At 42.0% G+C, this 22,766-nt stretch overlaps 1 protein-coding gene across 1 annotated transcript in view; it reads left to right on the forward strand.

The window, feature by feature from the left end:
* The window catches only part of AOAH (acyloxyacyl hydrolase), a 780,853-nt gene that overhangs the window by 708,188 nt on the left and 49,899 nt on the right, over positions 1 to 22,766 (forward strand). Inside the window, exons 18-19 of the mRNA XM_085607471.1 lie at positions 7,542 to 7,601; positions 12,969 to 13,065. Coding sequence (XP_085463597.1) covers positions 7,542 to 7,601; positions 12,969 to 13,065 — 157 coding nt within the window. The remainder of the gene's footprint in view (positions 1 to 7,541; positions 7,602 to 12,968; positions 13,066 to 22,766) is intronic.

Here is a 22,766-nt window from a genome sequence, read left to right on the forward strand (position 1 = left end):
TCGCGGTATTTACAATGCGGCCCCGCAACCGCGTAGCGATGAAAAAACTCCAGCTAACCGCGGTTTTCGCTGGATTTTAACACCTCAAAAAAAAACGTACTTAGCTTTCTCGTCAATGGGAGGTGGATTGTCAGGCTAAGTCCACCATGGCGTATTATCAAGGATTTCCCTATCGCTGAGGTTTTATTGCTGGATTTCCAGCGATATTCACGCATTTCCCCGTTGTTGCTGGATTTTTTATCGCCTTGGAGATAAGCGTTGATGATAACGCGCTAACTTGGCGATGGAATTCAGCGATAGCCGGCAATAAGTAAAACAGCGCTTTGCGATATTTATTGCAATGTCTTGATAATATGCCTCCAAGTTTCTAGTTTGCATTCTTGTATTTGTAGTTCTGTTTAGCCCATCAGAAATTTAAAAATACGAGTCCCAGAATTCAGCTGGAAAAATATGACTGGAAGAGCCACTAATGCGGAAACTTCAGATCTCCGTTGCTGTAGTTTTGCTTTTGGCCTATAGATTCAGGATTATATTGATCAGATACCACTGGATCAAAGCTGCAAAAAAAAAAAATAGCTTTGTGACTGTGATTACACCAAAGAGTGGGGAGGATGGATAATTGGATACGTTGTGGAGTAAATACAGTCAAGTGGTTAAAAAAAAGTCACACGTGGTAGCATGAATTTTTGTTTTTGTATCCATGCCACATTTGGAGCGCGGCAAGAAGCAGCCTTGAAGGATGTTTCAAAGCTCTAGGGATGTTTCAAAGTGCTGAACGTACATCTGAGCAGAATATATCATGAATACGATAACATTGACTTCTAAGTTGCTCACGATGCAAACTGAACTAACACTTAATAGCAGGCGGCATCTATGACCCATACCACTGAGACTCCCTTTATCTACCATTGAAAGATGAAAAACTAAGTCAACCCCTAAATCTGCAGACAGCCCACAAATGTGCAGAAGGAGCCCAGTCCAGTGGCGTAACAAAACTTGAAGGGGCCCCCCTGCAAAGCACATGGAGGTGGCCCCCCCTCCCCCGGCGGCACGGCCCACCATCTACCACTTTGCTCTAGCGTATTTTGATTTGAAACCTTCAACATTTAAATGAAATGCCTCTATATTGTCTTTCTCTAAGTTCTAATGAGAAAGTGGGAAACACTCTTAACATACAAGCTACGCCATTTGTAACAATACTGTCAAAAGCAGATTATTTAACTGAGGCAGCAATCGGAACATTGCCAAGGAGTGATTCTATCGTCTCAGGAACTGCCTGTGGCTGAAGAACAAAGAACAACTATGAAGGGTCTGAAATAGAATTGACAATACCTTGAAACTTTGAAAGACCAACCCAAACCTGCGATTCCATAAAAACTCAACTGACAATATACCTGAGAAGTACACAAGATATAACTCAGTATCCTGCAAAAGTCAAGAGAAATAGACTGGTGAATTATCTGCATGCCACACACTAGCGACTGTCAAGGGTTGTGCATGATAATAACGTGAACTGAGGAAGAAATTTCAATCATAATGTCTTTATTAGTAAGCACTGCAAAACAGGCAGGCAACCAAGGCTAAGGAAAAAAACTGTTTGGATGCTTCAGAACATTGATGCAGATGTTTGTCTGTTTTAATTTATCATTTCTGTAGTGTAAACAATGCTAAATGCAAGATTTAAGGCACACATATTACAGACAAGTGCAAGCAACACCATAAATAACACTGCATGTAGAATAAAAACAAACCATATCAGCAAGTACCTAATGACAATCTATTCAAACTGTAGTTGGTAAAGCAAAAGAAAAAGTGCAAATACTTTCAAAGTGCAAAATAAAGCAATCACCAATCCAGCAATATACAAAAATCAAGCATGTTTTGTAAAACAATCCAACTTTCTTCTTGCATCAAGGTGAAAATACTTTCAAAGTGCATGGTAAAAACAAGTCCATCAGCTTCCCTCACAAGGACTGACCTGAACCACCAGACTGGGCCTTACTTCATAACAAACAGAGGCCTCAGACCTCAGTGCGTCAACACTGGCGGTATTTACAATTTACTAAGAGTATAGACACGCCTGCTAAATTACCGATTCACCATTGCCTCCAAATGGCACTATCGTCACGTGTGACACCGCCAGCCAGGCCTGGATTTTAAGCCAACAGCACCTTGCATTCTGGGAGTTGTGCTGTGACCATCTAAGTAAGGGGTTAAACATTCCAGCATGCAAAGTGTTGTTGGATAAAAGCTACGAATGGACACAACATGGTGCCAATGTCACTTGCCAGCTATGTTTTATACAAGCACAAGGGTATGTTTAATTTCCTCAACACATGCTGCAGAAGTCTGGGGTCAAATAGCAAACACGTTGTGTGGAGAACCCAGAAACGTGCTGTGTTTAGCCCCTGTGTATCGACCTGAGGTGTCATTCTCTAAGAGACCCAGTGGTTAAAGCCCACAGTTGTCTCTAATGCATGTTAGTGCCAGGCAGTGGTCGAAGTGGGGGAAAACAAGTAGGGGAACTGTGGGAGGAGAATCAGAGGGCGGGAATAACCAATGGATTGGGTCAGTGGGCGGAGTGAGAGGTGTGGCAGAAAGAGCAAAATATCCCAATTTTTAGTATTCCTTTCCCATTTCACTAACCAATTACAGCTTATTACATTATTTAATTTAACCAATAGATACACATGTTTAAGGTTAAATATGTGTTATTGACATTAAAATACATTCACAAAGTGGGATACGTTTCCAATCACAGAATGTCCCAAATATCCTTAAAAGTGGAATCGCAAGCCATTTGTCTCCCAGCCATGGAGTTTCTGTCATCAGCACTTCTCCTCCCTTTTTCCACAAGAGCAGTTCAAACATGAATGGCAAAATATCCTAGTCTGCAAATGTTTTTCACATAACTATGGTTTTGCCATATTTGCCACATAATACATCATCTGCTGCATAATCTGACGATTTTAACTAATAAATTGTTTATAGCTCAAACACATCAAAAGTTACTAAAAAATGTGACTTGTGCTGCTGTGAAGTGGAGGACCCTTTGCAAAGGTTGACTGGTCACCTTTCTCATTGCTGCAGCTGTATGTTCCACTAGTACTAATAAGGAAAAATCTTTTCAGAGACTGTTAGAATGTGTAAAAATAATAAAGTATCAGAAAATGTACAGCACCACTAATACCAGTGTAGGGTGTCAGAGCACTTTACATCACACATATTACACAGAGACAATCCTTCATATGTGTGTAAATCACTGTGTAGGAAATGTTACATAAGACAAAGGACTACAAGGTGTAGGAGTCACATGACAACCATACTAGTAGGCAGCATAGTTTAATAGTGATTGGTCTGCAGAAACACAAACTCAGAATTAAAAACATAATACCATGGTTGGGGGTTCTCTTTAATAATCAGAATAGATTTCTACCAAAATGAACCTTTTTTTGCAACATTAGGATAATCGAAGACTGGGGAAAAAAACATAACGCTCTAATTTATACCTTGGAGTTTGCATGCAGCTCTTACACGACAGTTAATAGCTCACGGTTCTATGTTAGGATTTTAACTTATTAACTGCAAGTAACAATAGGGTATCTCTGACAAAAGCAGTAACCCACGGACCTATTTACATTATGTGCACTTTGTGATCTATATGGCACATGTTCTTAGCAGCATGCACATTACACCTCTGCCATTCCTTTTCATGAGTCAATCCTTCCACTAGACAAAACACTACCTCTCTCTACGAAGAACATTAATCACGGGAATTATCAAGACATTTTTATTGTTGCCCAAAAATGTTGGAGGCCAGGAAGGAGGCAGCAAGTGCTTTTAAAACCATATTATACTTACAAACACGACGCTCCCACCTGCCCTGGAGCCACCCTACTCAAGGGTCCTGTGACCTCAGTGACAGAGTCACTGCCACTCTATGGTGTGCTGCTTCATAGGTCTGTCCCCAAGACTGGAGGTGAACTTCATGGATAGTGGTGGACAGGCCTTCAAGGTTAATCAACACTTGCCACCGCTAGGGTCCACCTGCTGGTGCTAAGACACCAGGGCTCTTAAGATTTTGCGGCGCCTTGTAAGGTCTAGCACGGGAATGTGCTTCCTCAGGAGAGTGGTCTGGGAGCCTGGTCATTAAGGCTGAACCTGGTTCACCAGTTCCACTTCAGCAGCTCTGACCATAGCGCCACATCCTCTCCCCCACTGAACACCATACTGCCCCACTGAGAGAAACTTGCACTGCACTGACCCGCTATAAACACCTGGATGTGACTCAATTCTAATTACACACTTGACAAGAGCAATATGCTGCCTAAAAAAAAATATCATCCTAGAAAAAGCAAACACTCATAGGGAATGCAAGATTAAGTAAAGCATGTGAAATGTAAGCAGTGAGTGCTTTCGCATGAATAGGTAAGGCCATGACTACAGGTCCCGGAAGGGACCCGTTTCAGTGCCCATTGCTTATATCCTTTCAAAACATAGGCAGTATGATTTAAAAAGACCACATTCGTAAACACACAGTCGCTGTACACATTTTGTTTTCCAATTCACCCATCCAGCAGGAATTTCAGTACCTCCAGGCAAGGTGCACTTTCCCACTCAGGGAAAACAATGTTGTTCAAAGAGGGGAGAAAACAAAAGTATCACTTCACTGGCAAACACTGTAAAGTGGCGCTAATGTGTTTAGGTGTAAATAAATCAATCTGGCCACCTTGCAACCACTCTGTCTTGCTTTAATTAGTTATTTATTCTTTACATTTGGAATGTTTTATTTCTCTCCACCCCGAGGCTGCACTGGTGTCAGAAAAAGACAACGTTTCCAGCAAAAATGTTTTCTTTTTTGGATCCATTTCACAGGGGAGCAAATAAAGGAAAGGAGGAAAGAGAAGGTAATACCTGTTTCCTGAAGTCTCGGTTTTCACTAACTGAGGAGCGAGACAGAAAGAGAGGGAAGACTCGGAGGCTTAGAGGCCGTCACCGGGGCATGCGCTCACAGTTTAATTTATGGAGACTGGGGGAGGTCGTGCGCGCAGGCGCACCATTTTATAAGAGGTTTGCTTGCAGGCGCAGCCGCCCTCTGCTGAGAGTGAGGGGGCCCCTGGAGGGTAGGGGGCCCCCGCACCGCGGGGGCTGTGGGGGCCTGTGTTATGCCCCTGAGTGGACTGTTCTCAACAATGGCGCTCTAGTAAGATACTACAGCAGTGACACTCAAAGTACGGCCCTCCTGACCTTTACATGCGGCCCCCTGAGCAGCAGCAGCTCTGGGCTGCTGTTGACGTGACTCAGCATTAACATTTAAAAAATGTTAAAGATACAGAAAGCACTTATTTAAAGGTTAAATGCAGTTAAACAAAAGGAAGTAACTAGGCCCTTAACTTTAGGAACACCTTCATTTTTAAAGACAGCAAATATGTAACAATACGAAAGTCTTTGCAAAATTCAAAAAGTGTATTCCATTGACCTGTAGAACCATTTCATACTAGTAAATAAAATTATAGCAGTGCATTCAGAAATATTTTTTAAACTGATGGTTTTCAAGCATGATTTTGAAATGTTCTTCCTTCCACCCCCCACCCTGAGAACAATGCCATTAGTGATTATAGGAGATAGTTTTGTACAGCACGCATCCTGAAGTCATGTATTTCGAGGTCCTCCTATATGTAATAATTTAGAAAAAGGAGGGAAATTAAAATAAAACATTTGCCCTGGGTCACACAATTTGGTCAAGTGGAGAAGCTGGGATTTATCCCAGTTTTTCCGGTTTCACATTGCGCAATTTAGTATAATCAGTACATATATATGCTTGGCTTTCCCTACACCCACTTTACACCCCCCATCCCCCACTGGCACCAGTGCGGCCCTTGGTCCCACTAAAGGCAAAGCATTGCGGCCCTCGGGAAAATGTTTGTGAGTACCCATGTATTACAGTATAAGGCTCTATAGAGAGCTGCCCCCATGAGTCTCGCTTCACTCAGAAACCGTTCTTCAGAACGGTTCTATACTAAACCATCCCTTTGATTGATGCTGTGCGGGGCTGTCCATGTGAGCGGCACTTTGCAGAGAACTCTGTGGGGCTATACTCAGTTATCCCCTAAATGCACCTTACTCGAGCTTTCCACATACTTTATTCAAATTTTATTCAGGTAATTATAATGGAAGCATTTGGGAGACATCTAAGTATGTTTGCGGTGTGAACTGACGGCAATGCTTACAAATACAGAAGAGATCACAAACGCAGTTTCATAGCGGGTTGAAGCTAGGTGAGAAAAGATACAGGGCCTTATTTAGATCTCGGCAGATGGAATACTCCGTCACAAACGTGACGGATATCCCGTCCGTCGTATTACGATCTCGATTGGATATAGGAGGAGCCTGGTAGAAACCAAGCTTTTTGTAAGGCACCAGCAAAGGGAACGAAATGAGAGAAATTGTGCAAAAGGCCTCCCGGTACCCAACAGATATGCCTATGAGCGATATACAAGGGTGTGCAAATTCAGTCACACATTATTGATACGTGCCATTGTAAATTGCAATTAGGACAGGGGGACATCGCTTTTACACCTACTTATGATTCAGAAATAGTTACCACAGAGAAAAAGGGTTTTATAAATCTCAACACACTCTTTTTTTTGGTCACAAATGCTGTGATGTTGCGAGCGCAGGGTTTGCAACTGCAAAACAGTGTCATACATCAGGCCTTAAGTCAGACCTACTTATGGGGAAATCTTTGTGAAGCAGGCGTAAAGATTCCCACAGCTCTTTCCTACGCTTTTATTTCTACGATTCTATGTAATCCACCTGGAAGCAGTAGCTTAAGGCTCCATTGTGGATTACGTGTTTATAGGCTTGTCATTGTGGTTGTCGTTTGACCTAGCACATGTCCTCATCCCTCAGAATCTACAAGGCAGGCTTAGAGAGATTTGACGTTTAACCAAACTTTCCCTGCAAGAATTCTCTGAAAGCACAGCCCTCTCATGTATTTGGAACTCAAGGCAAAAAGGGTTCAGAAGCAATTTAATGTGTGAAAACTGGGCTCTGAGCATGGGACATTTGTAGCATCTTCTTGCAGCCTTAACTTAAAACAGATTAGGGATTGTCAGTTCAAAGCTTTGCCTTCAACGTTGCTCCCTTTGTATTTACTAAATTAACAAATAAAGCTATCAGACACATATGTCCAACCTCGATAGAAATCCTTACCTTTTGTAGATAGCTTGTTCTGTTCTTGAGGCGACATTTATACAAAGAGGAATATACATCAACCAGAGCGCAGAGAAGAGCTTCCCTGATGGTGGAAAACCTGCACCAGAAAGACTAAAGGACAGTAAATCTGTTGTGTGAGAATAGGGTGAGGGCGCATAGAGTAGAGAGTGCATATAAAATAGGGGCATTCAAATTAGATACTGGTACAAATACGGTAATGGGAATGGAAGTTGCTTCTGTAACACCGGTATCATAATTAACCACCAGTCTTTTTAGCAATGTTGTTCATTCTTTTAAAATATTACTTGTTTCTTTGCTCACAGATCAATCCTTGCCAAGGGTGGATGTCTACAAATGAAACCCTTCGAAATCTCACCTCTGAGGTAAGAGTGATACCATTGCCTCTATAATTTAACATTGGCCAGTGTCAGCTAATGAGGTCATGTGTGACACTTGGGGTCAAAAGAGGCATAACTTTTACATGAGTTTCACAGATAAAGAAAGCGAAACAAAAAAAAAGCCTTCTTATATTTTCCGAATTGCTTGCATATGTGCGCCAGTTTTGTCTTCCACTGTGCAATGCTGTAGTAATTGTCTCAGAAAGGTTCCTAGATGCATAACATCACATTATAACATCACAAATAGTACATCCAGACGGTCATTCAAAGACATTTCATATGCGTTCATATCAGTTTTCCTAAGCCACTTTTCATGTTAAAGTGTCTGTTCCAGATTCCCTGTTAACGTAAAGATGAATAAGCCAGAGCCGAGTCTGGAGTTGGCTTCAAGAGCCATGCCAGGCATTTCTCCCTGCAACCCTGGCACACAACTGGCTGAGAACTATCATTGCCCCATTCTGTTTGCCTTTTCAGACAAAGCGAAACCAAAGGGGATGCAGGACGGAGTGTTGAACATTGCAAGCACTCACCCCCAGTCAACTGATCTGGGTTTAATCCATTATCATTCTTTAGCTCACTCCGCCACCCCAGTTCAGACGTACTTATATGCAAATCAGTCTGACCCTGTGCCTCATTGGAACAGTCCAGCCCGAACTGCCAAGCCATGTCTTCCCTGGACCTGAAACAAGCATCCTGGGACCGGTTTCTGCCAGGCTAGCTTGAATCCAGTGGCAAAGTGAGCAAGGGACCCACGTCTGGGCATACCCTGCCAACTTAGGGCAAACAAAGCAAAACCAAAGGGGATGATGGACGGAGTGTTGAACATTGCAAGCACTCACCCCCAGTCAAGCTCAGACGTCAGTCCCGTGCTCTCCATGCCACTGGAATCAAGCTATCCTGGCTTAAGAGGGGTGAAAACCCAAAATCGGTCCTAGGATGCTTGGTTCCAGTCCAGGGAGGACCTGGCTTGGCAGTTCGGGCTGGACTGTTCCCATGAGGCACAGTGTCAAGACTGTTTTGCATATGGCTGGGTTCAAACTGGAATGGCATGGTGAGCAAAAAAACAATGGATTTAGGCCCAGATCTCTGTACTGGGGTGAATGTATGACATTGTTCTGCATTCTGTCCATAAACTGTTGTTTTTGCATTTGCCTTTTCAGACATACTAATCTTTAAAAAATAAACAGGCCAGCTTGCAGCTGTACGTTTTCCCCAATTCTATTGCCTGTCAGAGGCACTGAGGGGCATATGATCAAGAAACGGCATTAAAATTATCGCCGCTTTAGCGGCAGAAAACAGCCGCTAAAGCGGCGATAATGGGCTTGATAATATGCCCTTGAGAATTCGCATAGAAGCCCATGTTCTGGAGTCAACACGGGCTTCTAAGGGAATTCTCTGCGGCATATTATCAAGCCCATTATCGCTGCTTTAGCGGCAGTTTTCTGCCGCTAAAGCGGCGATAATTTTAACGCCGAGCTTGATAATATGCCCCCATGCTGTTTGTTGTTAGATCTACACACTTATCTGTAGGCCAGATCCTTTTGACCCTTTTGGCTTCCTTGATACCTGAGAAAGATAGTTCAGCAGATTGATTTGCATAGTATAGAGATCTGTTCATATCCTCCATGCTTATTCGAGAGGAGCAAAGGAGGGCAGAGAGTTAAACCAACTGTAAAGAACCATTTTAGAAGATGTCTCACCTCCACCTCTAAACAAGCTCTAATCTTCACCCAGTATAGTCCAGTAACAAGCATGGACGTCAATTCACCAAAATGCCTGGGGTAGCGGAAGTGACATCGCACGCCATTTGACCTTTACTTTGACTCACACACATGCTTACACATACTGACACATTCACACACTCTTGTTCACACAAACACTCTCACCCTCAAGCATGCATACATACAACATACATTTAACAGCATTTTTTGCTTACCGTAGCTTCTAGATAGGGTCTTATTCCAGCTAATGTACTCCATTTTTTTTATTACACTAATAATGAATATTATTATTCAATATTTGTAAACTTAAAAAAGTGACAGAACCAGGCAAGTGGAGCTCCAACCAGCGTCCATTAGAGCGACCACTGTGTTCCAGGCACTGATTTTGCCACCTCTGAGGCCAGGGGTTGCAAAAGCAGTGCCAGGGGTAGCAAGGGGCAAGCCAGGTGTCGCAGCTGTGACCGCTGGCAACCCCTAAATGACGTCCATGGTAACAAGCTTTGTACACTTCAAACAATTAATCCTCTGTAAAGGGTTTCTTATAGATCAGTCTTTTTTTGGAAGGCTCTTAGGTCTTAGCCTAATGCAATCCAAGAATCAAGCAAGTATACCACAATTTAGACCTTGACAGAACGAGACAGGAGCCTCCCCGTGTCAAACTTGCCTCATGCCCCATCTACCTTCTCTCCAACAATTCCAAGTCAGGGGCAGAGGTGGGGGTCTGCCAATCACATGATAGAATGGAGTAGCTGTACTTGTTGCCCAATTTTAATATGGCAAGGCGGAGTGAAAGTTTTCCCAGATTTTAGGGAATCTCTGGGACTTGCCAGAGGCTGGGAGTACTGGTAGCTCTGATGTGGTGAGTGAATCCGGTTGGTTGCCAACTTCAGTAAGCGCCATGCAACCCTGAAAGGCTGACAGTCAGAACAGGATGACCAATATAATAGAGCTTGAAATGCCAGACTTATGTCAGCCAGTGCATAACCATTCTCCTGCTAATGCTTGGATACCCCTGCAAGTAATAAGCGCCACTACAGGCTGTAAATTGAAAAACAAAATAGCAGGGTGTTGGGATGGTTGTATGTCGGAACAACGCATTCCTTTGCCAAGCATGGCATTACTTCGCAGTCTTTACAGCGAATGCGTCTTTACCACGTATTCCTTTGCCACACATATCATTACAACGACATGCCTTAGGGACAGCACTGGACTTTGGAGCGGTATAATTTACTATTACAACTCCAGTCTGTGCAAAAGTAGGGAAAGCATTGGACTTGAAAGTCCAACACCGCTTTCCCTAAGGCATGTCGTTGTAGTGACATGGGTAGTAAAGGAATGCATGGTCAAGATGCATTAGTTGTAACGGCCACATTTTAACCGAAGCGTGGTTCAGCTGTCGTGGTAAAGGCTGTTTCCCGTTAGGATGGATTATGTCTCGGTGGAGATGGTGCTTCTTATCGGGTGTAGTTCATAAGCACTGAACGAATAAAACATCTCTTGAGTTTTTTGTGCTAATTTTATGCAGGTTTCATCTTAACACCATGTACTAGATTACCACACATTTGCACTAGCTTTGTGCTCCACTCAGACAGAACCCTTGCTAATCACACTTCTCTTGGCCTTTGGGCTTCCCTATAATATTCTCTGGCCTGCCAATGATGACTCACCTTTAGAATGATAAAGATGTTTTGATTTATAAATAATGTGTTTTTAACATTATGGACATTTTGTGCCAAAAACGACACCAGTACAAAATTGCATTTTCATGTGCTTGACTAAAAAGGCCCGAACTAGGCCTAATTTCCATCTCGAATCTCAAACGCAGCCATTATGTGTGTGTTTTTTAATTTCTCCTTTCAACACACATAGCAAAAAATGCACTTTGAAATGCTCTGTATTGTATGACAATGTTGTTCTTGAAAACCTCTAGTGGAAGTTTCTTTTCTTTGCCACAATTCAAGGTTCTTCCTACCTGTGCCACTCTAGGCCCATTCATAAAATGAGACTGGTATTGTTTGTATGTAACTAGATTTCTACTGTCATATCCTATGACATTAGGTCAAAAGGGGTTGTATTAATATTCATTTAGGGGCCACTGTTGAATTATGCTGCATTATATTTTGGGCCTCATTAGGATGGCGGCCGGGTGCGCCTCGGGCGGGTGTTCAACCGACTATACGTCGGCAGTTCCACTTGCCCGATTACAATGCGACTGCCATCCAGGCAATTGGAAAACTGATCTTTTCCATTGCGGCTTCTGCTGTGGCCCTAGCTACAGCACAAGCCACAGGGTAAAAGGGCAGTTCACAAACATCCATGCACCATGTGGCAGGCACCATGCGGTGCCTGGCACACGGTGCATGGATGTTTATTAGGGCACCACATGAGCCCCCCTGGGCCCATAGCGTAGGCCCACAGGGACAAGGACCCTGCTAGGGGTCTCCAAAGTCCCATTCCATCTGCCTTCACATGGAGGTCAGACCACCATGTAAAGGCAGAGGAAAGAGGGTCATTGTAATCCCTACAGTGGTGCCTATGCAGGCACCGCTCCCATTGTAGGGATTACGCTCCGACCAACGACCCGACGGGCTCCTTGAGCCTATCTGAGACGTTGGTCAGTCCCTCCGCCTGCAACGCTCTGACCGACCGCATCTTTCTACAGTGGTTGGACGGCAGCCTGAGATGTAGGATGTCGGCATGTTGGTGGTGATCCACCCAGCATCATAATCAGGCCCTTTGTGTTCTGATTTTTCAATCTGTGTGAGAATTTGATCACCTTATGCTGACATTGCCATTTTCACTGTGTATATGTGTATTTTTCTATAAAAGTTTCCAAATGGGAGATGAGCCTCAACTGGTTTGTCCCGTCTTTAGAGAGTAAACCAAAATTAGTCTGTCTCTTGCATAGGACTTAAAATATTTTTCAGTAAAACTTGGCTTTATGTCATTGATTGAAACTTATGTAAATTCTCTTTATTGATTTACCATGCATTTTGACAAACTAGTGTTTTTGCTTTCTGTACTGTACTTTAATTATTTGATAAATATTCATGGTTTTTAACTGTTATTGATTTTGAGCCTGCTTCAGTCTCTAGCCTTGTGTAAATGACTATCCCGATTTATATTCTGCCTATCTAATCTCTGTAAGGACACATTCCCTCTTATGTTCTTGAGAACAATATCGTCCCCGATCCTGCATAGGCACTTTCTTAGATTATCAGAGAAGATAGCATGAAGAAGATTATGACTGATATGATTAGAAAGAGTGATCTGTGTGAAGTGCTGCTGCTTGTGAAAGGTAGTGTTTGGTGGTCGTGGGGTACAAATCCTGGCTAGGGCACTCTCTCTCTCCCTAGAAGAGTTGGACTCGTACTTGTGAATTAGGGTAGGTCTGCAATGCACAGAAAAATGCCTTCACAAAGTCCATAAGCACAGACGATCAGTAGATTTATTTTTAGAAATAATGTTTCATGAATAGAAATATTTGCTAAAATTATGATACAGTTAGTGCATTGCACACTGTGAAGTATGGCTTGAGTGGGTTGTGATATTTGCCACATTTTAGAAAATCTTGTCGCATATCATGCATACATAAATTCTCCTTAATATATGTTTCTTTCTTTATAAACAGAGGGCATTGCAACTTTCCAGAGTAATGGGAGAAATAGCAGTTTCTCAGAAATTTGCCAATTTTGACATTCACTACATGGACTTCCCATATGAAAAAAGTAAGTCATTTTCAAATTGTAAGATTGCAATGTGTTGTCACATTATATTTCTGTCTACGCCAAGGCACAGTTTAAGAAACAATTGCCACTACACAAAAAAGTCCATGATTGAGTGAGCTAGCACTGGATAAACCACACCCCTTCAAAGAGTATAAGTGAGGGACACCTGGTGTGCCCAAAGCCATATTATATGAACAGTTCACTGAACCGTATTTAGAAATTCTACTCAAGGTACTATAATCCCAACCCTTGTCAGAATGAACACTTAAAGTCGCTAAATTAACCTGAGCTCAACTCCCTGGTTGCTACGGCACAGAGCAGAAAGGCTTAATTTAGGACAATGTGTAAACTATTCATGCAGTATTAAAACCTGTGTAAAATCAAAATACAAAACAATGAAAATCCCAAACTGAATTAGAAAACAGAATAAAATGTAATAAACAAAATTACACACAGAAGGTCAGCCAACTAGAGTCCACTTCTTTGTCCTGGGTACAAAAAGGAGCAGATCTAGTCCTTTAGATCTCCTCTGTGGTCACAGACAGATGGTTTAGACCTTTTCTAATCTTCCACAGGTCCAGAAAATGTTCTGAAGTGTGTACCCGGAGGTGTCACATTTATGCCTGACTCCAGCTGGTGGGAAGGGGAAACTCTTGGGCACTCCCTAACCAATGAGGCAAAGGAACCAGGGGCCAATCCTGCCTACTTTTTCAGTAGTTCCTATTTGCCATACTGCAAACAGACCGAAAATGGCATGTGTCGGGGCATTTTCAAGATGGTGAAAGTCTTCGACCACACAAAATGTAGGTCTCAGAAGGCTGGGGCTGTGTTTAGGAAGTGTATTATGGTAATTCTAGTATCCTCCAACATTTAACACTAAATTCCAGACAGACACTGTACCCACAACAAACCCAGAGGCAGACATCTGGAAAGACAAAAGCAGGGTCCTTCAGCAACCTAGCAGGGGATCCAAAAGAATTGTCTATTCTCTCCCTTTCAAATATGCCCCAAGCGTTACATGTGGTTCAACAGACATGTCAAGCAGGATTGGACAGTGTGCTGTCACAGAATGCCCACAGCCCCCACTCTGAATATTATGTGTAGTTTAGAGGAGTAATTTTTGCCAATTCAGGTCAGTCCATTGCTTGCTTTCAGAAGGCATTTCACACCTCTTCCACACCTATTCAAGACTAATCATTGTTTTGGCTGTTGCTGGGGAGCTAATGCAATTTATCCTCCAGGAACTTCAAGAAGGTAAAAGGTATATTTCTTAAAGTTACTTTTCCATACTATTTATTAAATACATGATTGCAATTGAATGTGATTTTTAATAACTATAAAAAATAGCAGTTTAATTATTTTTATAGCTGGTCCCATTTCCAGGATACAGTAGTAGTATTTTAATCTGTACTCTGGTTTCCTACATCAGACAGGCATGCCAGCAACACTGTAAAAAGAGGTTTTAGGGTCTTGTCACTGTAGGGAAATGGTAACATTAATGTTCTACTTATCCCGCTTTTAAATAGCATGCACCCTGCCTTTGAGTTGGGTAACAATAAACATTGTTATTCAGCGCAAAGATGCCCCATTGAGGGGTGAACATGCGCTTTACAAATACACATGTTATGTTAAAAGTTAAATGTGCCACTCAGCAATTAGCCAATGTATCCATGTTTTAGAGGTCAGAACACATACACTTGGCACTGGACAACAATTCTGCAGTGTGCGCAGTCTAAAAGACAGCAATAAAATATGGCCCAGCACAAGACAATAACATTTGGTTTGACCATTCAGAAAAGTAAGATTTCCTACAATTTATATATCATTAAGGTAAATATATGTGGAGTTATTTGTAGCACATCTTTACTTACCTATATAAGCTTTCCTTCACAATATTGTTGTAGTCCATATTCTGGCTACAATACTTTTACAGGACGATATTTAAAACAAAGTATTCTGGTAGACTACCATTATACTCATGTTACATATTTCAGGATATACTGTAACTTCTGACCCCTTTTTGCATGTTCTTGTTCCTATATTTTTTCAAGTCTTTTCTTTTTTTCTTATCTGTGTGTGGTATCTTGCTCTCCCCCATCCTCCTCATTAAATCTTCCTTAAACATGTGCTCTATACTGGAATGTATGCATGTGTACTTATCTCTAAATTCCAGTCAGTTGACTTGATGGTGAATGGGTTTTGTCCAATAAAGCTCTCGCTTCTCCATACCGCATCTGATTGCTTTATTACACTGTCAAATATCCTGCTACCTAAAACATCACTTGTGTATCTCCACTGCATGCATTTGACTGGCTGTGTCTTCTGTCACTGACTTGTGGCTTTCTGAGACTGTCATTTGAGGTTGTGTAAGTGACCAGTACATGCAGAGCGTTCCTCTTCTGAGATAATGAGAGTCTCACAGAAGGTACTTGGGGGATTATCTATCAGCCAGCGAAAAAAAATTATCGCGGCTGTTTTCGCCCGAAAAGTGGCGATAATTTTATCGCTATATCAGCAAGGTCACGCTATCGCGTGAATCCTTGCCTTAGCGCCTGTTTACTGAAGGCCCAGCTTTGCATCTCTAATGAGATGCAAAGTGGGCGTTCCTTCCCGAAATAACTGGAGAAATGTCGCTAACCGACATTTCTCCAATTATCAAGGGAATCGCTAACAAGCATAGCGATAAGAAAAGTAGCGCTAAACATGGTAATCGCTACTTTCCTTACGCCTGCTTTAGTTTTGATTTAGCCATGTAATCCAATGGGAGGTGGATTACATGGCTAAGACCACCCTGCCCTATCAGCAAGGTATCGCCGGTCACAGTGCGATTATCGCTGGATTTCCAGCGATAATCACACTGTTTTCCAGCTAACGCTTGCATTTCCATCGTTTTGGAGATAAGCGTTGCTGATAGCATGCTATCTCCGCGATAGAAAGCAGCGATTGCCGGCGATAAATATCCTAGTGCTAAGTGCGCTTAGCGATAATTATCCCCGGCCCTTGCTGATATGCCCCTTGGTCGTTCCCATATCTGAAGCAGTGCGTTGTAATGCAAACAGTAGCATTGCTGAGGTTGTTGAGCTGGTGATTTGGGGAATTTCCATGGTAGAGAATTCCATTACCATCTTGGATAACAGCAAGCAGGAACACCGAAAATGAGGAAAGAGTGTGTAAGGATGATGCTGTATATGGAGTGTCATCTGTATGGCAGCCATCTCAGGTTATTGTAATGCATAACAAAAACTGGCAGCCAGCTAAAGTTATTGGAACGCATAACAAGAGCTACCTGGAAGCAGTATTTTTCTGTGGGTGATCATCGATTGTACAGCTGACAAGGTTCAAGTCAGAGACTTGCGCAACTTGTTATCATTGCCCAGCATTGTTGCCCATGAAGTCAGCTGTCTTCATTGGTTTAACACATACTTTCTCTGGTGGTGTCACAAATTGAAGATTTAGTAAAACCTTTATCAGTGATGCCCACAACCACTGACTTGAAGTAAATGATTTTTGTTGATGCGCACATCCACTTACTCTCGGCACACACATCAAAAACCTGGGAGGCTAGTCCAATGCTTTAATAATTAACAAGTAACATCATTTCTTTTGGGACTACCAATGACATACTCTTATTCATTATAACTCTTTATCATATATTATCGTTTAGCCTATAATTTGCATGGTTTTTGGGGAAACACCACTCCAGTCCGATTGAGTCCTTCTTAGTTGACCGACATATTCTATGATCCTGGAAGAAAACATGAAAGTGGAGTAAATGGAAAAAGTTATTTCTGACCTGCTCCATGGTTGTTGAGCTACTTTGGGAGTAGGGAGGACATTGGCTCTTCTCCAACACTGTTTAGGTGTGGAAGGCCAGGAAGTTCTCCAGACACTGCAAAATCTTACTGAAGAATAATCAAGAGGGCTGAATGAGTTTGACAATTTCTTAAGAAAATAGATTTGAGTTACCTTCTGAAAGTCAGTACAGTACTGAAAAGATACTATTTTGAAAAGAAGGTGAGGGGGAATGTGTGGAGGAATACGTTACTTTTCTTATACAGTTAACAGCTCTGTGTAATTTCCCAGATCTCACAAAAGAGAGAATAATTTACTGCATGATAATATTGACAAAATTAGCGAAGAACTGTGGATTAAAGGCGACCTCCTCTTGATGAATTTCTCATATTGGCAGAAAGCGTGGAGCACATTATGTCGTGTGCTGGGGAGATTAGAAGAGATTGTAAGAATTCAGCTGAGGTGTGTGTGATTGCGTCATCCAAACAAAGTCCACATGACAATGATAAGTGTGATGGTGGTTTGAAATGCTGATGTTTTAATTGTGGTGCACTTGGACACATGGCAAGCTATAAAGTGGGCCCGGCAGTGAAAGTAATCGGCAATACATGTGACAAGAAAGGTCAGTTCATGACGTGTTGGTGGAACAGTGTGTTGGGGGAAAAACTACTGATGTGCTCTAGGAAGAGGAGGGAATTGTGTTACAATTAGGGCATGACATACATGACAATCCATCAAAATTGTGAATATGGAGGGTGTGGAACGTGAGTTGATGTATGACACATGTTCATGATTGACCATCATATCAAAGAGTGTTTATGGTCAGAATTTTGTACGTAAATTCAAGCTGCGTAAAAGGGACAATAGTCTATCAGTTACAGTGGCCAGGAAATTAACATGAGGGGGTTTCTTCACAGCTATCATTTAAACTGTTGGACAGATTAAACTAGCAAAAGTTTATGTTTCATGTATGGGAAGCTGCATTCTTAGTTGGCCACATAAAAGAGAGCTAGGTGTGCTGTGTACCCTGAATATCAAACCCACAATATTGGTGGGGAAAATATTGAAGAAAAAACGATTGAAAAAGATATCGACAGGTAAGCATTTCTAGATTTTCTATACCTAACTCCACATATATGTTTATTTAATGCATTTTTATAAAGCGCAGATTTTACCCGAAGGTGTCAGAGCTATGTAACTTTGCAGTATATATATCTTCAATGTACGTAGACGTAGAGTTTAGAACAGTAAATCCATACTTCCCTATATGTACTTACCTTTTGATATTTTGTACCTTGGTATTCTGTCCTCGATAGTCTTGTATCTTGATATTGTTGGTGTCAAAAGTAAGTAGTACAACTGCTAGGTGTGTATCTAAACCCTAATACCCTGCCACACGCACCGGTCCCTGAAATTATAGAAGGAGGCATATAGTTTCATAAAGTTTTTCCTGAAGTGCTCAGTAATACCCTTGGCTATTTAAAGGGTTACATACATAGAATAAGATTAAATAAGCATGCTAGTCCTGGAGTGTCCAAGGGTAGAAGGCTATCTTTAGGCAGCCATGCTGATGTAAAGCAGGAATTGGAGAAATTGTGTCAGAGTGATGTCATAGAGCCAGTAGAAGCAGCTAATGGTTGCCATCTATCGTCATAGCCAAAAAGGCCAATGGTGACATACATTTGTCCATTGACTTCAGAGCACCCAATAAGGAGGCTGTGTTGGGTATGTTTTCTCTTCCTAACATCCTGGAAATTATGTATTTGATTTCTGGGGTGATGTATTTTACCATGCTTGACCTCACCTCAGCTTACCACCAAATATTCTAGAAAAAGATAAGATCGAACAGTGTTTATTAGTCCCTTGGGTGATTTTGAATTCTTAACCATGTCATTCTGCCTCATTTCTGCTGCCTCAATGTTCCAGCGTGCCATGTATAATATGTTGTGGGTCTTGAGGGAGTGAAGTATTTTCAAGATGATGTGTTGGTTTTGGGACACAAAAGAAATGAACTTGATGAGCTGGTAAAAATTGTTTTGGAGTGGGTTAGGAATGTGGTTTGACTTTAAAGGCTGAGAAGTGTTGCTTTGGCAAAACTGAGATCAGTTATTTGGGGCACGCTGGCTCTGTTGAAGCTTTAATGGAAAGAGGATTTCATAAGATGGAAAATCTGCGGATCTTCTTAGGAATGGTCGAATAATATAGCTGTTTTGTTAAAATATTGAGAAGTAAAACTGTGGCAATGAGATGCTTGTTGAAGAAAGGGGCAAATTTGAGTGGTCAGAGGATTGCAAGGCAGAATTATAGCAGGTAAAGAGTGATCTCAGAGATGCCCCTTCTTTGAATAATTGTGTTCGAGGGAGACAAACCACAATTGCAAACTCGAGGGAGCTAGGTGCTGTGCTTTTACAAAAAGAAAGAAGCATAAAGACTACCATTCCATTTGTTTCTAGAGCCTTTAAAGGTGCGGGCTAAATTATTCTGTTGAGGGAAAAAAGGTATTTGCAGTGAACTGGGCAATGAGTAGTTTCAGGTGTTTTGTTTGGGGAGAGAACTTTATTGTAAGAACGAATCATAAACCCCTGAAAGAAATACATTCTAAGAAAGATATGGATTCAGTGGCAGGGTGACAAATAAGTTGGTTTTGGCCCGTTGAGAATTTTCCTGGGAAAAACAATTGCATTGCAGATTGTTTGTTGTGACTAGTGACAGTGAAGGAGGAGGAGGAAGATTTAATTAGTAAAAACGTTTGCCAAATCACAGGAGATGTGATTCTGTAGGAGACATGGAGGGTGGAATTGGAGATAGATGACCCATTAAAGAATGCCCATTGTTATATGGAAAACGGTTGGCCCATTTTCAATATTATAGGATGAGTTAAGTGTAGTGGAATTCTTACTGTTCAGCGGTACCCAGTTTACACAACTAAAGGCGCTTAGAAGGATCTGATCAAGTAAGCTCATGAGGGGCATTTGTGTAGTGTGACGTCTGGAAAGCGTAAGGATGGAATTCTGGTGGCCAGGATAGAATGTGTAGATCGAAAAACAATATTCAAGGCTGTGGGTTATGTGTCAATATTGACAAGATTCTTTTACACCACAGTGCCTGCCGTGGTAAATCCAGTATTGTCAGAAGGTCTTGGGATATCATATCCCTAGACATTGTTGTCCCTCCTAAGGGAAAGTTCAGTACATCATATATTTTGGTTATGGTTGATCTATTTTCACAGTGGCCGGAAGTTGCTTGGTTGGAGAATTATCCTCAAGCGTGCTCATAAAATCTTTTAAGGAGCTTTTCACAAGAAAAGGATTACCTAAAAGCATCTCAAAAGACAATGGGATGTAGTTTTGTCCAAAAGAGCTGAAACATTTCTTGAGGAGCTATGTGATTGAGCACAAGAAATGTGCCTTATATCACCCACAATTCTACTGTACAGTGTATTAAAATAATGCATTCGGTTAATCAAGGTCAGTGGTCTATGTTGGAAAGATGAGGTACAAGATCTGCTGGTTGGCTACAGAATGTCTCCCAATACCACTACAAGCATGTCAACGTTTGAACTGTTCCAAGGTAGAAAGACCAATAATAGGCTAGTACTAGGTTGGGTGGAGTGGAATAAAGGTTGGGAGGAGTGTGCGTGGAGAAAGAAATGAAGCATGGCCACTACCGTAAGAACGACTATAACAAATGATATGCTATTCATGTGTCCATTGGTGATTGGGTATGCATAAAAGCCCATGTGGGGTGTGCTTTCTGGTCAAATTTAATAAACAGTGTAAAGTTGTCAAACTGTTTAACACTGCCAACAAAACCAGTGATGGACACATGTGGAATTCAAGTTCTGTTAGTGCAACAAGGGAGAGAAGTGCACATGATCATAAAGTGTCTGTAAATAGTGATGTTGTAATGTTTAATGCTGGAGCTGGTAGAGGTGGTCCACAAGTGATGTCAAAGAACACTAGGGTCAGGTGAAGTCTTGCATATCTTATGGATTATTTTTAATACCTTGGTTGATGGTTCTTTCGCTTTAAGGAGGGAGATGTGTGTTATCATCCTTTCCCCGATCCTCTTCATTAGATCTTTCTTGAACAAACATTCCATAACATGTAAGTATTTGTACTTACCTCTAAGTTCCAGTCAGTTCGCTGGAGACTTGATGGTGGATGTGGGATATCCGGTAAAGCGCTCGCTTCTCTGTCCGCATCTGAGTGCTTTATTATACTGTGCTTTCTTCAGTTTATCTTATCTTTTACAACTGGTGCTCACTTCTCTCTATTAAGGCTCACAAAGTCTTTGGTACATTTCTTGATCTGTAATCTTTTCCCTACCACTCTCTTTTTTTATTGCCAGCCCTCTTCTTTCCTTTCTCTGATTCTCTCACTATCTGCCTCTTTCATTTCCTTCTTATTCACTCATCATTTTTCTTCTGTTTCCTGTTACTTTTTCATCTTTCTTCTGTTTCCTCATTTACTGCCATCTCTCTTACGTTCCTCTTTTTTATCCTTCAATTTTGCAAATTCTTATTTTGCCCTTCTCCTATCTGCCAATCCAATTCATTCCTCTTTTGTGCCAGACCTTTCATTTCTGGTTTCTTACCCGTATTCTTTTATTTCCTCCTCTTTACTTATATATGTTTTTTTCTTTATCTTTCTATTTTAGCTTGTTAGGTCAGGTTGCCCTCCTATGATAGTAGTAATATGTTCTGAGGGGCTGCAGTTTGCTACTTTCTGCTATCATTGTCACCCCTTCTCAAAGAGAACATTTTGATTTTCTTTCCACCGTGGCTTCAGAGGCATTGCCCATCTGCCAACGAACACCCTTGCACTAACCCATACATCTATTCACATGCATCCATGCGCTCATCCTGCCACACAGATGTGCACCCAATGCCGTGCATATGTCCAACTATCCACCCGTGCCTTAAATACACACATATCTCCTCCCACCCAGCCACTCAAATTCTTACTTATATCCTTCTAGTATTCCACTCTGTTACATTCATCATGCTCATGAATCCAGTTACTTGCATTTTCCATCAATTTGTCTCTGCATTATCCCACAGCCTTGCATTTATTCACTTCTAAACACAAATCCATACATGTATCCATCCACTGAGAGCCATGTACTTATCCATCAACTTAGGAAAGTACTACACCTTCACATCCATCCATATATTCATCCAGTCATGTTTTCACTTTTAATCATCCATCCAGGTATTCACCCAGGTACCCACCCACAACCATTCATATATATGTGCGTGTATGACTATCTGTGAGTGTATGTTCTTGCCAACTCCAGGCCTGCTAACATTCACATTTATTTTAATGTGTGAGGAGCAGGCGTGTCTCTGAAAGGGGCAGTCTAGTGTGGGGGACAGGTTTTTGAGGCCATCACCAGATGGCTATCAATGGAAGGGGTGGTGAAACCAAGGAGAGGAGGTGGGGCTTGCTGCCTGGCACTGTCCGAGCAGACATCACCGCCCCACTTCTGAAAGCAAATTACAGGCTTCTCACTCTTCTGCCGATGTCCGGGGTAAGTTGCAAAACCCCTCATAGACATTGGCTGTGCAAGGGCCCCAACAAAGAGCTGGAAATCCACTCTCTGAAAGGGTTTTCAGCTCACTGTAGTGGTGTAGTAAGGAGGGGGCTATGAGCTTTGGGGTGGCAGCAGCCTCCCCACCCACACTCTTACATGCGGCCTCCACAGGGCGGCAAACGCAGGGTCCGCCATGGGTGGCAAACTGTCTAGCTACACCACTGGCTCACTGTGGGCACATCATGTAATATTGGCTCTTCACCGGGAGACTGTATGAAGAGAGCCAATGGTGGTGTTGTGCGAGTTGGAAGAATGTATCTGGTGCACAATGGCGTCCCTCACAAGGCAGCACTTGCATCATGCGCTGCGCTTCT

This window comes from Triturus cristatus, chromosome 5_2 (genome assembly GCF_964204655.1).
Source record: "Triturus cristatus chromosome 5_2, aTriCri1.1, whole genome shotgun sequence".
Classification (NCBI taxonomy): domain Eukaryota; kingdom Metazoa; phylum Chordata; class Amphibia; order Caudata; family Salamandridae; genus Triturus; species Triturus cristatus.